The sequence below is a fragment of the Lissotriton helveticus genome, chromosome 6 (assembly GCF_964261635.1).
Source record: "Lissotriton helveticus chromosome 6, aLisHel1.1, whole genome shotgun sequence".
NCBI classification, from domain to species: domain Eukaryota; kingdom Metazoa; phylum Chordata; class Amphibia; order Caudata; family Salamandridae; genus Lissotriton; species Lissotriton helveticus.
In genome coordinates this window covers 142,127,010-142,143,885 of record NC_136067.1, presented here as the reverse complement: position 1 = coordinate 142,143,885, position 16,876 = coordinate 142,127,010, and the positions used below count along the sequence as shown (strand labels likewise).

The 16,876-nt window shown below is 46.1% G+C and overlaps 1 protein-coding gene across 1 annotated transcript in view; it reads left to right on the top strand.

The window, feature by feature from the left end:
* The window catches only part of SUPT7L (SPT7 like, STAGA complex subunit gamma), a 93,377-nt gene extending 76,768 nt beyond the window's left edge, over positions 1–16,609 (top strand). Inside the window, exon 5 of the mRNA XM_078647498.1 lies at positions 16,267–16,609. Within this exon, the coding sequence (XP_078503624.1) occupies positions 16,267–16,529 (263 nt within the window). The 3' untranslated portion in view covers positions 16,530–16,609. The remainder of the gene's footprint in view (positions 1–16,266) is intronic.
* The last annotated feature ends 267 nt before the right edge of the window (positions 16,610–16,876 follow it).

The following is a 16,876-nucleotide window of genomic DNA, read 5'->3' as shown; positions in this document are numbered from 1 at the left end:
GTCTGAAGTTTTACACGTGACACTTTTCTTTTTGATGTACGTGTCTCTATGTAGTAGTGTGTGTAGCCCTGGCGCCCCTGATGCTCTTCTGACAGAAAGAGGGTGTCCCGTGACAGTTGATCGCTCTGAAATATGCGTTACTAGATGAGTTCAGCTCAGTTATAAGGGGTCCTGTAATTTTATTGGCTAACCCAGTCGGATTGGGATCACAATTCGGCCAGGGCACTCACTAAACAAGCATTTGCAATGCAATAGGTCTCGCATTACTGAATGTTTGAGCTATTGGTGTTGCATTATTATTAGCAATGCCAATAGCTCAAACTTTAATAATGCGAGACCTATTGCATTGCAAATGCTTGTTCTATTGTGTATTGATTGTTTACATCTTGTGGTACAGAAGATGGAAACCAGGTACACTCAATTATATTAAGACAAAATATTACACAGTTCTTATGTGATCTTACTTTAGTCCATAAGTCCTAGGACGATGATATAAGGTCCGTGGCCCAGCCCAGCCTCGGACGGCCACAGACGGCCCGGGCTTCGCCGGGCTTAGCCGCGCGCATCCCGCGATGCGGAGGAAGCGCTGCAGTTTTCAGCGCCTCCAGGTGCGGAAGTGGGTGTGGGTGGGCGGGCAAACCCCGCGAAGGATTGTGGGGGCTGTAGTCCCCCCCCGCTCAGGGGCCGCGTGATGCTGTAGGCGGCGGCGGTGGGGACCAGCAGCCGAGGGTAACCACGCGCTCACATCGCGAAACGGGTGGCAGGGCAGTGCTCCCTCCAGGTGAGAGTCTCCTGGGCAAGTGTTCAAGTGTGCAATCGAGTTTCCCGCTCCACCGAGGGAGCGCCGCAGTTTTCAGCGCCTCCGGGCGCGGAAGTGGGCGTGGGTGGGCGGGCAAACCCCGCAAAGGATTGTGGGGGCTGTAGTCCCCCCGCTCAGCGGCCGCGTGATGCTGTAGGCGGCAGCGGGGGGTGACCAGCAGCCGAGGGTAACCACGCGCTCACAGCGCGAAACAGGTGGCTGGGCAGTGTTCCCTCCAGGTGAGAGTCTCCTGGGCAAGTGTTCAAGTGTGCAATCGAGTTTCCCCATTATGTCTTAAGACCTGATGACAAACTGTGCAGACTCGATTTACTGGCTTCCCACCTGTCGCCTTTACCACACTCTTTCCCAGAGGAGTTGTGAAAGGGTGGGGTGCCAATGGTGTCCACCCCCAGATTGACGTGGAGGCTTAGCGCTACAGGGCTTGAGTTTCAAACGCCCAGGGCTAACTTTACCCCTGTGTCATCAGTGTGTGGAGACTGGCCCTTGATCCTATTTTTTTGCTTAGCTGATGACCTCACAGGCCTCAGGGCTGTGAGATTGTCAGCCCACCTAACACTCTCTAGACTTTAGGCTCACCGAGGGGAGACATATTTTTTTTTTTAAACAGCAGAGTTAGTGTTGCTTTATTTTTTACAACAATTTCGATAATTGTAAAGGGGCAGAGTCCCTGCGCCCTCGCACAGAAACTGCCACTGACTTGCAGTTCATGGTGGAAAGAGAGGTGAAACACCTGGTTGAACCCAGAAAGCTATACATTTCTGAAAAACAGACACAATTCTGAATTCACCACGGCATCATTTGTATAGGTTGCTTATGGTTTCCTAAAAGAAAGTACGGTAATAATGAAAATAAAAAATTATTAAAATGTTTAGAAAAAATATATAGCAGTTAGCCCTGATAGCATATTTACAAAAGTAAAATATTGTTATGTCCATCATACTCTTCTGGTTGAAGAAATACATAAGGTTTGTTTCTCCATAAACATGAGACATCTAGAGCCAACAACATTTGCAAAATGTCATCCTTCTTTCTCACCGGCTTAAATTTGGAAGCTAATAATAAAAAGAAATTCAGTTTTTAGTAACAAATGTTATACTATTCTGTTTTCTTAAACTTTTGATAAAAACACTGCCCCAGTTGTGTGGCTCGGCATGGCGTCCGTGATACAGAAGGCTTCAAAAACACAGCGTGGAGACATCAACATTTTCTGACAACAAATTAACTTGTATTTGCAATGGAGATATGAGCCTGGGCACAGCTGACACCTAAGGAAACCTACTAAACCCAAACATGTTTGAAAAGTTGACACCCAGGGGAGTCCAGGTTAGTGTGCCTTGCGCAGATTCCACAACGTTTTCTTACACACAGTGGCGTACAATTCTCAAATGTTGCCTAAACTCACACATGTTCATGTGACTGAAACTTCCGAAATCTACTGTGATCTACAAAATTCCTCCCACTCTGACTTTCCACCCTCCTTCCGATATAAAACCTGTACCCCACTTGTGGCCTAGCAAACGCGACAGCATACCTCAACAAACTACTCACCTTCTACACCCCGAACTGCCAGCTTCGCTCCGCTGACCTCGCCCTTGCCACTGTTCCACGCATCGACCGAATGACCACCTGCGGCAGATCATTCTCCCACCTAGCCACCAAGACATGGAATACCCTTCCCATCCACCTACGACAGACCCAGGACCTGCTGACCTTCAGGAGACTTCTCAAGACCTGGCTGTTCGAGCAGTAGCAGCACTTCCCCTCCCCCTTTAGCGCCTTGAGAACCCTCATGGGTGAGTAGTGCGCTCTACAAATGTTTGATTGATTGATTGAACTAGATACCATGCATGGTGAGAAGTGGCTGTGTATTTGTTCGCGCCTTCCATGCTCAGAGGTGTTTGGCTCCAGTAATAGGGTGGGTATCATGCTTGGTTCAGTGATGTCTGAGCTTTTGTGAGGGTGAATGATCCTGTCTGGTAGTTGATGGCACCATTTATAGCATGTTGGGGAAGAGCCAGATTTTTAGGGCCATCCTGTATTACAGGTGGTTTTTGATGTTCCTTCTCTTTGCAAGAAGCAGTTTCATATTTTTGGGAAGAAATAGGTTTACAGCAAGGCCTTTCAGTTTGTACTTCAAGACAATAAGCTGAGCTGCCAGTGTTAAGAGGAGGGGTATCTTCTAGAAGTATCTTTGTAGTCTATAATGGCATGTGAATAGTAATATTTTTTTCTGTTTCCCGAATTTTGATTAACTAGCACCAGCCAATGATGGCCATTACATCACCTGGAACATGCATTACTTCATTCTGGAGTAATGTCGCCCGGCATGCGCTTTATAATTGACATCTTGTATGGGAGGGGAGTGCCACACAGTATAAGGCAGAGTGTTACAATTGTCTTTGCCACATCCCATGTTCCTATCATACACACATTTTATATGATTTATACATGCATAATTAGTTGTTGCTTAGAAATGGCGAGCTGATTGATTTTTGCCAGTGCATTTATAAAACTGTACTGTAGAAGGCACCATTGCACACATGCATCATTGAGAACTGCATTCGCAAACGGTGCGAATCGCAATTTTCGGCCGCTTGCGAATGCAATTCTCAAATTTTGGATGCATCATGCTTTTCGCAATTTTAGGAATCGCAACCATGTTGCGATTTCTAAAATTGCGTTTGCATTTAAGAAATCGCAATTTGAGATTTCTTAAATGCAATGCATGATAATTTTTAAATTGCGAATTCGCAAATTGGAAGGAGTAAATTAGCATGAAGTTGAACTTCATGCTAATTTACCGAAAACTTTCAAACATGCACAAGTTACATATTTGAAAGTTTTAATTTACACACACACAAGTCCTTGGGGCATGTGTGTGTGTAAATTGCATTTAAAGTTAAATTTCAGGGGTGCAGGGAGGGGTTTTTGGACCCCCCCCTGCACCCTTGAAATTGCATTCACATTTTGCGAATTCGCAAATTGAAAATCACAAAATGTGAATGCCTTCCCATTGATTCCTATGGGCCTTTTGGCCCATAGGAATCAATGGGAAGGTTTTCCTTAATTGCGATTCGCAAATTGTGAATCGCAATTAAGGAAAAATAAGGAATCGTAAAAAAAGTTGCGATTTTTTCATGCATTGCCGTTTGCGATTTCTAAATTGCGATTCCTTAATTTTCGCAATTTAGGAATCGCAAACGGCAACAATGATGCATGTGGCCGCATATGACCACAGTTTTCTTTTTTAACGCCTGTAAATAAAGGCTGTGTATGCAGGCTCCATGCAACATCGGTTTGTGGTTTCCATTTACCTCCCACCCATTTATGACAAGGTGCACCTTGCAAGTCCTAGTGAGCAATCCATTTGTTCTCACTGCTTGAGGCAGATGAACGTTTTGGAGAAGAGTTGCAGCACTAGTTGTGCGCATACGCAAGAACATTGACAGTGGTCTTATTATTCAGATGTTATCAAAGTCAATATACACTGTGCATTTATTGTGTTTTCTATTTAATTATATGTGCTTTTTATATATTTTCTTTTATGGAAATGTTATTATGTGAGTTATCATGGTTTTAAAATGGAAAACTGAATAAAGTATTTTCTGAATATACACTGTATGCAGATGTTGCCCTGTTCCACATTGCAGTCTCCTCTGTCTGCCCCTCACGTTCATGCAGGGGTGTATTTAAAGCTCGTATTGAGGGCATATTGCTGCCCTCTTTTTAGGAAAACCTTCCCCTTAACTCGTAGTCCTGCGATTCTATTTGCCCTCAAAAAGTGGATTTCTGTCCTCGGGAATAATTCTAACCTTGAAAACGGAGAAATAATCATCCTTTATTAAATAGGCCGTCGTTGCATTTACACAAGTGTAGAGGTATATAGAACACAGTGTCTCTGCAGTACTTGATTTTTAATAACCTAAAAAGCAGGTTAAGAAAATTCAACGTTGACAAAAGGTTATTATTATGTGCAGTTTACTTTGTACTATCGTATTCCTGTGGAAGTGATATTCACAGTCTGTGTTCAAATTGTCTGTGTGCTCGGCGGGATCTAAAGATTCAGAGCGCCCCCCATGCGGGAGCGGTTACCTGCTGAACGCCTTTGTCCTCTGAACGTCGCTTCCATTTTACTTCAGCAAAACTCCTTCACAGCTTTGCTGACAAGTTGTGCGCGAGATCCCTCTGGCGGCTTTAGAAATAACCCCGGCTCGCGCGAGGCAGCGCGCGACGGTGTGTCAAGGCGCTTTGAAGTGTCGCTGCTTTCATTGCGTGCGAGCGGCAGAGGCCCCAGGGGACCCCCTTCTGGACGCTTGGAAGGGAGCACGCATTACCGCCTCCCGCAGGCCAGAGCGCCGGCAGGTCTGTCTACCGAGAGCCGCCGCCCCTGTGATCTCCGGCACGTCCCGTGATTGTGGACGCTCTACCCCTCGCAGGAGAGCCCTCTCCGCCATGCGAGGCCTACTTAAGGACATTTGGAGCAGAAACCAATCGCCTCCGGCAGTTCTGTCAGCCCCGCAATTGGCATTCCTGTCAGGGGCACCTACCGTTCCGCCAAAAGTAGGTTAACGCGTGGGAGCCTGCAAGCCGGATGGAAAAGCCCGCTTGGAGTTTTCTTATTACATGCAACGTTTGACATCTCTAGTCGGCTGTAATAACTAACTGGCATAGTTCCTCACCGTAACAATTTATTACGTTTGAAATCTGATGTCACACTGCTTTGCGCCAGCCAAGGTGAAAGGCAGGTCACAGCGCCGAATTGCAGCTACAGTTTAGGAACCAGATTTTCTTTCAGCTGCTATATTTCTCTGAAGACAAAAAGTGTTCAGCAGAAATAAGGCATTATTAGTAACTTTTTTTTATACACTTGGAGGTCATTGAAAGAAAGACTGAATCCATATTTCTTCAGTCTGAGCAACAGCATTTTCTATTATCCTGACTGGCATTAAACTGATTTTAATATTTGAAAGTTACTAACTTCTTTTTGGTGCATTTAATTTCTCAGTACCAGAGTCTATTTGTATTCTGTTCTGCAAAGAATATGAAAAAGCAAGACACTAAAATATAAGCGGTTCGTGGGAAGTGTGATGGTGTGACCGCAGGGCATAAGTCCTAAAGAAAGAATTGGGGGGAGTAACCTAGTTAGGCAGTATGCAAGTGACATCACGGCGTATATCATCATGGTGTACGAAATCACGGTGCACAACATCACGCACATGGCATCACAGGAATTGTAGCAACACAGAAAGTGGCATCAAAAGCCCTGACGTTACAGGAAGTGGCATCAGATCTAAAGCCCTCACATATATGTTTAGCAGGTCTAGCATGTGTACGTTTGAGCTCATTGCGAGGATAATTGCATAGTGAGCTATAGAAGATGATTTGTGACTTCTACACCTTGCAATCCCCTAGTTTTATGTACCACATCCTGTACATTAATTTACATATGTATATAGTTTATTGTATATGTAATATGCGCGTCTGATGTAAAGTGCTCTGACACCCTGCATTAGGATAAATAGGACTATAAAAGAAAAAATAGTGCTACTTAAATTACTTCAAAACCTCCTCCGGGGAAGTAATCTCTATATAAATGCAATTTGCTGTGTGTTAAATACTGGGACATACCAAGACATTTGACATTCTTACAGTGCATGCATATCTCCTAAACAGGGACTGAGCAAAGTGAAAAGCTGCCTCTCTTAAGTATGTGTGAAGTGCTAACGAGGTGTGAGCCTTTGTTTCGCCTCCGCTTCATTTGCATCAGGTGTGAGGCTCCTGACTGCTCCAGCCAAGAGACTCCAGCAAAAGGAGGCCTGATGACAACTCAAATTCGGCCTTTGTTATGGGCCCAGCAGTCTGTTTTTGGCCCAGCAGAAAGCCTGTCCCCTCCTTTACGTTGTTGTTTGTTGTAGATGGAAAGCAGACACCATGCAGGTCCTGCTGAAAGTGTCCCGGGACGAGTTTAGCACATTATTCAGTGGGGCCCAAATTCTTGGCAGGGTGGACAGCGTTCACCCTGTGAAAATAGTGGGTGGATGGCATCCACCCGCATGTACCCCTGACTCGTGCCCTATGTGACGGTATATTATAAGGTGATGGTGTAATCCTGTATTATAGAGAAAAAATAATTTTGCAAGTTTCTTCGTAGTTCCATGATCTTATAAAGCAACTCTGCCTTCCACCATGTTCCTTTAAATGCTTACAGAACTCCCTAGTGACTCGCAATATCCTTATAATGTGCGGCCAAGGTACTTTATTCCATATATAACCCTCATCCCAGGCGATTATAGACTGCAAGCTCAGACTATTGGTAATTGCAGGCAGTGAAATGCAACAGTGAATACAGTGACGCCTACCATGATTGCATTGGGTACTTATGCAGCACAAACATAGTCGTGGGGCAACAGTGTGCTACCCAGGAAGGCTGAGTTGGGAAGGGGGAGATTACAGGCAGGAGAACAATTGGTTCATGCCTAGAGCTGTGATGTCAGCGATGTCATTCTCATTGGGGAAGCCACCAGAAGTCAGATATGTGTGCATGTCCTCATGGCTACTTGTAGGCAGTTCTCAGCATCAAGTATTTTTAACTTCTGCATACTCAATAATAAAACCAGGCAGAGGTAGATCTCTAGGAAGTGCATGACCTGATTAAAAAAATCCATAGATGTCAGCAATGGCGAATAAAAACAGCTGCCTCTACTCAAACCTTTATAAAAAAATATCAGATGGTGTCATACAGATCTGCTATAGCCTGCTGTAGTGGCCTATACTGGCCATTAAAGGCCGAGTTGAAGGCGAGGTCCTTTAACAAGGGAACATTGCTTTAATGCCTGTATAGCCCAGCTACGGAGGGCTACAAGGCTATGAGAACATTCCGCCACTAGAGGGGAGAATGTTCTAACAAATAAAACAAGGGTCTCATGAAGCCAGAGGGGTTTGAAATCCACTCTTGCTCAGTGAGGCCTTTGTTCGCAGCTACAGCTGTGAACGACAACTTTGGAAAGTTGGAGCTCAGGGCTTCTAGCGATCGCTAGAAGCCCAGAGCACTCCATTGTTTTCAATGGAGCTCCCAACATTCCAATGTTCTGATACTTATTCAAAAATACTAGTCCATGTGCAGACCATCGCAATAGCAAAAAAAAAAGCCAAAACAATTCAGAGTGACACGTGTTTCGTGGGCTAGCCACAAAGTCTGGCCAGATTTTCAGATTATGTTCCTTGTCTCCAAGTGGCATTGCCCTGCCAAACACAGTAGTTTATTACCCGCCGTGCACCATTTGAATTCACAGGACACGCAGTGTTTCCCAAACTGTGGGGGAGCCGATGTTTGGTGAGTCATAAAAGTCCAAGCAATAAATAAAGGAGCCTTTAAATTCTGTATTGTTACTGTCCTATTTGCTGCACTTCAGAGATAGTTGTCAAATGTCAGACTACGTCTTCTGACAATTTGCCGCTTATGTTGTTTAACACGAGGATTGGTGTTTAGAAACTCCTTTCACTTAGCAGCCAGAGAGAGAAAAGTAAATGGAATTATGTGACACTCTTGCTGGGGTACCGGTAGTGTGAAAGGAAACGCTGTAGGATGTCATGTTTTGTAACGCACAACAAAATGTTAATGCCAGTAAATTAACTGTACACATTCAGCAGTTAGGAAAGCAAAACAGAAGCACATTTTTTGTTATTCTGAAGTGTGATGAAAAGAAAGATTTTAATAGGATCAAAGCAAATTAAGACACTTGGTGTTGTGCAAACGATAACTACTCACTGAAACCCGATTTCCACACATTATCATTTGTGTGTGATATTATTTATAGTTTTATTAGTAAAACTGTATGTCTGTGCTAATTTAGTGGCCATTTCAATGGAAAATGGGCTCTCTGTAAATGACAGTGGGCTATCAAATGATGCTTTAGTAACATTAAAAAAACAAGCATTGGAAATGCAATAGGTCTCGCATTAGAAAAGTTGGAGTTATTGGTCTTGTAAATGACATATTTTATTTATTTGTTGGTTTTTAAAATTGCTAAATTGATGGCTTTGTCATTTACAATGCCAATAGTTATAACTTTCGCGAATGTGACACCTATAGCATTTGGAATGCAACATGTTTTGTATTTACGTCACTTAGATGGCAGCTCTGGTCGTTAGGCCACATCTCTAGAGAGCAGGAGAGTGCAGCAGGGGAGAGAAGCACAGCAATGCAATAGGTCTCGCATTAGGAAAGTTTGAGCTATTGGTATTGTAAAGGACACATTTTTTATTTATGTGCTTGTTTTGAAAATAGCGAAATTAATAGCTTTGTTATTTACAATGCCAATAGTTTTATCTTTCGCAAATGTGACACCTATTGTAACACAATATGTGTTGTGAGGGTGAGTGAGGGTGAGGGTGAGGGGTTGAGGGTGAGTGAGGGTGAGGGGTTGAGGGTGAGTGAGGGTGAGGGTGAGGGTGAGTGAGGGTGAGGGGTTGAGGGTGAGTGAGGGTGAGGGGTTGAGGGTGAGGGGTTGAGGGTGAGTGAGGGTGAGTGAGGGTGAGGGGTTGAGGGTGAGGGTGAGTGAGGGTGAGTGAGGGTGAGGGGTTGAGGGTGAGTGAGGGTGAGGGTGAGTGAGGGTGAGGGTGAGTGAGGGTGAGTGAGGGTGAGTGAGGGTGAGGGGTTGAGGGTGAGTGAGGGTGAGTGAGGGGTTGAGGGTGAGGGGTTGAGGGTGAGTGAGGGTGAGTGAGGGTGAGGTGTTGAGGGTGAGGGGTTGAGGGTGAGTGAGGGTGAGGGTGGGTGAGGGTGAGAGTGGGTGAGGGAGGGTGAGGGAGGGTGAGGGTGGGTGAGTGAGGGTGGGTGAGGGGTTGAGGGTGAGTGAGGGTGAGTGAGGGTGAGTGAGGGTGAGGGTGAGGGGGTGAGGGTGAGGGGTTGAGGGTGAGTGAGGGTGAGGGGTTGAGGGTGAGTGAGGGTGAGGGGTTGAGGGTGAGTGAGGGTGAGGGTGAGTGAGGGTGAGGGGTTGAGGTTGAGTGAGGGTGAGTGAGGGGTTGAGGGTGAGGGGTTGAGGGTGAGTGAGGGTGAGGGGTTGAGGGTGGGTGAGGGCGAGTGAGGGTGGGTGAGGGTGAGGGTGGGTGAGGGTGAGGGGTTGAGGGTGAGTGAGGGTGAGGGAGGGTGAGGGAGGGTGAGGGGTTGAGGGTGAGTGAGGGTGAGGGGTTGAGGGTGAGTGAGGGTGAGGGAGGGTGAGGGAGGGTGAGTGAGGGTGAGTGTGAGGGGTTGAGGGTGAGTGAGGGTGAGGGTGAGTGAGGGGTTGAGGGTGAGGGGTTGAGGGGTTGAGGGTGAGTGAGGGTGAGGGGTTGAGGGTGAGTGAGGGTGAGTGAGGGTGAGTGGTTGAGGGTGAGGGTGAGTGAGGGTGAGGGTGAGTGAGGGTGAGTGAGGGTGAGGGTGAGTGAGGGTGGGTGAGGGTGAGTGAGGGTGAGGGGTTGAGGGTGAGGGGTTGAGGGTGAGGGAGTGTGAGGGGTTGAGGGTGAGGGGTTGAGGGTGAGGGGTTGAGGGTGAGTGAGGGTGAGGGGTTGAGGGTGAGTGAGGTAACCTGGCATGGTAACCTGAAAAAAATGTGGGTGTGAGCCATGTGAAGGGGTCTGCGGTGAGTGTGAGACCCGAAAAGGCAGAAGTCGGGAAGGAGAGGCTGCGGGTAAGGGTGTGCACGAAAGTGAATGTGCACAAATGGGGCCATGCGGTGGGCGACCAAAGCAGAAGCGGCTGGCAGAATAAGCGGGCCAAGGCCGAGAGTCCACTGGGTGCACGCGTCCTACCCGGAAATGACTGGGGGATAGGTGGGGAATGGCATGGTAACCTGAAAAAAAGGTGGGTGTGAGCCATGTGAAGGGGTCTGCGGTGAGCGCGAGACCCGAAAAGGTAGAAGTGGGGAAGGAGAGGCTGCGGGTAAGGGTATGCACGAAAGTAAAATGTGCACAAATAGGGCCATGCGGTGGGCGAACAAAGCAGAAGCGTCTGGCAGGATGGTGGTGCCGGAATAAGCTGTGCACATGTCAGGCCATGCTTCGAGTAACTTGTAGAGATGCGGCTGACAGGATAGTAGGAGTTGAGAGCAAAAGCGCCGAAGGTGCGCCTGTGTATATGCTGATAATAATTAAAAAATGCATATGAGAACTGTATTATCGCAAATGATGGAAAAGATATCTCACCTGAAAGAAAAACAAGAAAGGAAACAAGACGGAGGGCATTGCTGTGGGGAGGGGGGGGAGGAGAAATGCACACGGCGGGCAGGGGAGGGGGCGGAGCGGGGAGAGCGGCATGAGGGTGTGAAGCAGCCGGGGCCTTTGAAGTGAAGCTAAGCTTCACTTCAAAGGTGTGGGAGGAGTGCGGCTGAGGGAACAGACGGCGATTTGGTGATGTGCACGCGCATTTTAGGTCAATGCGCTTGCGCATTGACCTAAAAGCCACGGGCACAGCACCAAATCGCCACAGTTAGGTAAACTTTGTTTAAAGCCCTATAGTCTCGCTTCTCTCAATGCGCATGCGCATTGATAGGTCACGAGACCTAAAGCCCACCTCATGTTCATTTAAGCTAGGTTGGTCACAAAAGTTTCTCGTTCTAAAAATTGAGTCCTGGTTCTAAAAAGTTTGGTTGTTTATGCGCCGTTGTAAGTCCCCCGACCCCCCGGTTGCTAAGGCCTGGTATCACTCCCTCCTGTGCTGGGCACAGGCGGAGAGTGTTGCACTGCACCGAGAAGACGCGCTTGGGTTGCGTTAGCAACCATTGGAATCAGCATTGGATGCAATATTGTCGGATTTTCGCTTGGCAAATCAGGACCCTGACGTGACAGTCGATGCGGCAACGGGTCTATTCTAGAATGCTTTGTGTTTTTTAAATGCAAATTGAAATACGTATCTAGTTTATTTTTTAATTCGCAAACTCTTCTAGCTTTAGTCTGGCCTTCAGGCTTTCCAATGGCTGCAAGTGAAACTAGCTTTGGCAAAGCCAGTTTGCCTGGCATTGTCTGCCAGTCTTTTGGCTTTGTCAATGCTGGTTTTAGAAATGGTTTGCAGGGGGAGCTGTCGAACCTTCGCCAATATAAAAAGAAACCCTGACTAAAAGCAAAAATATTTTTGCGGGTGAAAAATGCCTACATGACCTGAAGGAACTACTTTGAGGGCAAAAGGGCACCCTGTGAAAGATCAGAATGCCATTACTCACAGGGAAATTAACCAGTGGCTGAACTATTACCTCATTGCCCCATGCTGTATGCTCAAGTGGGCGGAAGAATAATGTGAATGACTCAGCCAAGGTAGTAGCCAGAAAATTAAAATAGGCCCCACTTTAAACTAATGTGCTGATGCCATCATGCAAGTGAATCAAGTGAGACAAACCTGTCCTAGAACAGCTTCCCTGTCTCTTCCAACAATGCATCTGTCCATTGATTCTTTCACTCTTCAATACATGTGCTGATATCCACGGTCACCTATACATTCTGTCATCTAATCATTCTTTTATCCACCATTCAATCTTTCCCTATTCCATCAATCCACTCTGCCACCCGTCCATCCACTCTGCCACCCATCCATAGACTCTGCCACCCACCCACTCATCCACTCTGCCACCTACCCCATCCATAGACTCTGCCACCCACCCATCCACTCTGCCACCCATCCACACTGCCACCCATCCACACTGCCATGTATCCACCCATCCACTCTGGCATTCGTCCATCAACACATTCACTCTGTCATGTTAGGTTATAAAATGTATAGAGCGCATAGCTGCCCCAGCAACGGGGCTTCCCAGCCCTAGTCCGTACATTAAATGAACAACGGAGGCAGTGACCTAAAGAAAAGATGTCAGAGGGAACACCTGAGATGAAAAAAAAGAAGTTTTCCTGAAGGACAAGTGGTTCTGGATGTTCTTGATAGACGGAGGGGAGCGCAGTCCAGAGAACTGAGGCTTTTGCGCGGAATGAACAGCCACCCACTCTAAGTCTCTTAATACATGGGATGGAAGCCAGATTAAGCGATGCTGAATGCAGGGGGCATAGAGGTCGGTAGATGGATAGTAAATGATACAGAATGGGAGCCCCCAATTATAAGATTTTATGGGTAGTACACAAGGTTTCAAAGTGCACACGCTTCTCCACAGGGAGCCAATCGATGCACTTTGCGAAGGAGGCTGGAGGCAGGACAGAATTTTGGAAGAGAGAAACAGGCTAGCTGTGCCATTTTGAGTCCGCTGGAGTCTTCTAATCACTGACTTTTTGACTCCAAGGTATAGGATGTTGCAATAACCCAGCTGGGAAAGAATTGCGGCCTGAATAATAATTTGATGAGTGCCAAGGTCAAAAAGTCCAAGAATGGGTGTAAGACTTCTCAAGAGCCCAAAACATGTGCCTGCCACTGATTTTGCCTACGCTTTAAAAGTTAAGGTGTAATCCACACAAACACCTAGATTTTGGACAGCAGTCTTGGGGCGAGGCAGAGGCTCAAGGGAGGCAGGCCATCAATGGTCGCCCCAGGAGTTGGTATCCTTTCCTAATAGGAGGATTTCAGTTTTGTTAAAATTCAGTCATAGACAGTTCGCATCCATCCACTGTGTGACAGCCAGCACTCCTCTTTGGAAATTGGGCGGGTTTTGCTCTGCTATCCTTTCGTCTGTCCATCTACCTATCCATCCATCTGTCCGTCTACCTATCCTTTTATTCTGCAATCCTTTCACCTATTCATCCACCTATCCATTCACTTATTCATTCATCCATCCACCCACCCATCCCCAGTGCTTTAAATGAAAAAAAATAAGCACAGGTACTCATTAAAATGAGCTAGAGGTGTAATGAGGGGGCGGGGCTAAGGGCAAGACATGATGAAACTTAACTGCTATATTAGTTTCAGCACACAACAAAACACATGACAAATGTGTTTACATAAACAAAGCAGGTTAACTCATTACAAAAAAATGAAAAAGAAATGAGATAATATGTTAACATGTCTTTTTTTTGCAATAGTTGCACCTTCTTAATGTCATACTTTTAATTGCTGTTGTTTGGCACAATACTTTATATTTTTGAGCACGCGAGTAAAAGCAACTGAAAATACTACCATATCGCACCAAAGCTCTTATGACACCAAGCCAATGAAGCAACTCATCATGACCCTCCCCAGAAGATGTCTTGTCTCTTCCATCGATCTATCTATTCATCCTTTCACCCTCCCCTTCACACCTCTCTCGCTCGCATGCCCCTCTCTCTATCTCACACCCAAATGGGCTCTCTCTTCAATCCTCTCTTTCTCACGTTCACTCTCTCGGTAGCCTATGTAGCTGACGTTGTCACCTTTGCGTCCCTCCCAGCTGCTTCTCTTTCTGTCTTTCACTGGCACCCCTCCCCTCCTGTTTTACGCACGCCAGGAGCCCTTCTCTGTTTCTTCCACATCTCTTTCGTTTTCATTTACACATCGGATTCCTTACCTGCTCCGCTGTCCACCCTCTCTCACTTCTCTGCTCGCCTGAATGGACCCTGCTCCATCAAACACAACACAGCGTGATGGCGAGCACCCGGACAATATTCAAAGGAGCCCTACTGAATAGCTCAGCAGGGGCTCAGATCGGCGCGCCTTGGCTGCCAGAGGCACATTCCACTCCTGCTTCCCAGCACAGCCAGTGAGCCTACCTTTTTCATGAGTACAGGTACTCTCAAGGGCAGTAGAGAAGTGCTGGTACTCGGAGCGATAATTCTAAGAAGTGCCGGTACTCAGTACCGGTGAGTACCGGCCCATTTAAAGCACTGCCCATCCCTTCACTTTTGCCATCCTTTCACCTGTCCAACCACCTATCATTTACTCATCCTTTCACCCACTTATTCATCCTCATATTAATTCATCCACCCATTGATCCATCGTTCCTTCTTTTTGGGCATTTTTCCAATATTCCTTCTTTCTTTCCCTGTTCTCTGTACCCTGCTGTTGTTTGTTCTTGCTCCTGCTTGCTCTTCTATTGATGCTGTAGTCCAGCCTTAATGATGAGCTTTTATCTGCCCAGGTGTAAACACAAGAGGCCCATAAAGAACAACCCTCGCCCGCTGTAGCTGCTAAAGCATTATCGCCCCCCCCTTGGATACAACTGACCAATTCACTGGCTGGCCCCTTGAAGAAACACTGAATGCTCTTCTACAGAAATCCAAAACCTCTACTGCCCTCTTTTGTGTCTGAGTTAGGGCCACATCTCCCAGAGTAGCCAAGCGATTTTCAAAACAAATTTAAAAAATGCACCACATAAACAGCTTATGCCACTTCATCTACCTACCTGATTCAAAGCTATGACGGTGTTGGAGTTGCTACTTTCTGGTAGTATAGTTGTTTTAAAATCAAATGTTTCAGTAGCTCAAGGCAAGACAATGTTAGCATTTGACCCCTGCTGTTCGTCTACCCTCATTCCTCTTCGGTCTGCCTCAGTGTGTCCAGACAATTGGATATTTCAAGCTGTTTCATGGTGACTTTAAAGGTACAGCTGGATTTCAGATACCATCAAAGCAATTCCAGTTTAGCTTTCTTCTCCTCCCCTTTAATTCCCCCCTCACATATTCTTAGACTGCTGTCTTTGAACATTTGCTTTTTTGTTCCACTTACACATTTTTTATTTGTTACTGTTCTCTTTTGTTACATTGAAGTCCGCTTTTGTTTCAGCCTTTAGCTTCAAATCTCTATCTCAGTATTTCCTGTGCCTATCTATCTTATGTTTTTATATTTTAAACAGCCAGATTTGTGGCGCTCTACTGTTTGATTGACATTCAGTAATAGTTAACCCAGTGCTTTTTTTGTAAAAGAAAAATAAGTGGGACAGGTTAGGAGATTACTTCAGCTCGCACCACCCATTGCTCCTTCCTGCGCAGCCATTGGCCGCACCAACGCAACCACTAACCATCACCCAATTCCAAGTTTGACAATTCAGACTATTCCAGGGCCTCAAAGCTATAAGAATGGATTGGGTGTCAGGGAGAAGTCATTTTAATATATATAGAATTAATAAACACCAATTGTTGTGCTCACCTCTAAATTAGAAAGACAGCGCCACCATGTGGCACACTGTCATAAGTGCTGGTGTTGGCAAGTAAGCTCCGGTGCTGAGCACCGGAAACCACTGGCACAAATTAAACACTGAGTTAACCTCTTCTGAAAGGTCATGGAACTTGTTCTAGTTCACATGTAGAGCTGATGGGCAACGTCTAGACGCACTGATTTATAATCCTAATTGCATTGCTGCAGTGTACTTGTTCTTCGTGCTGGACTCTGCTCAGTCGCCCACACTGTGGAGTCTAGGTGCCGCACATGAAGAATGTGGGGTATATAGTCCTGCTTCATTATTGCACCCTCACTTGATGCTGTGTTGGGCTATGTTTCTACTGTGCTCTGACGTGAGAGTTGGTCGTGCTTCAAGTGCTGTGTCAGTAAATCAATCTTTCTTTTTTAGGAGCTGAAGTGAATGCCTCCCCTCTCTGGAATCTGACGCAAGTCAAACTGGAGCCACAAGAGACTGAAGAGCCGACCGTGCATGGACACAGCGTGCTAGGCAACAATGTCTTCGAGGAGCCGATGTCCGCCATGAGTAACACCGGCTTGCCGCAGAGCCCCGATGACTCTGAGGGAAGTTACAGCTCCCACTCCGCAGACAGCCTCATAGGATCCTCACCAGTCTTCAACCAGCAGCCCAAGAAAAAGATCAAGAAAATATGAAGGACTAAGGGACATCTTTTCTAAAACATTGTAATTCATGCACACTTGGCAGATATTGGGATAAACTTTTTTCCATTTTTTCCAGCTAGTGTTTTTTCTTCAGCACATTTACATGTCTTTATCTATTTCGTATCCAGCGTAATTCCCATTGAGAGTAATGATTTTACAAACGTTTAACAGAAGAATCAGGATTTTATTAAAGACACGGAGGCCTACATTATGCAATAAACACTTTATTACCACTTCAGAACACCTAGGTTACGGAAAAAAATAACGAATGTCCATAGCGCTAAGAAGACCTTCCACGTTATATAATCCTCCCCTTAAATACTCAAAAAAAAACAATA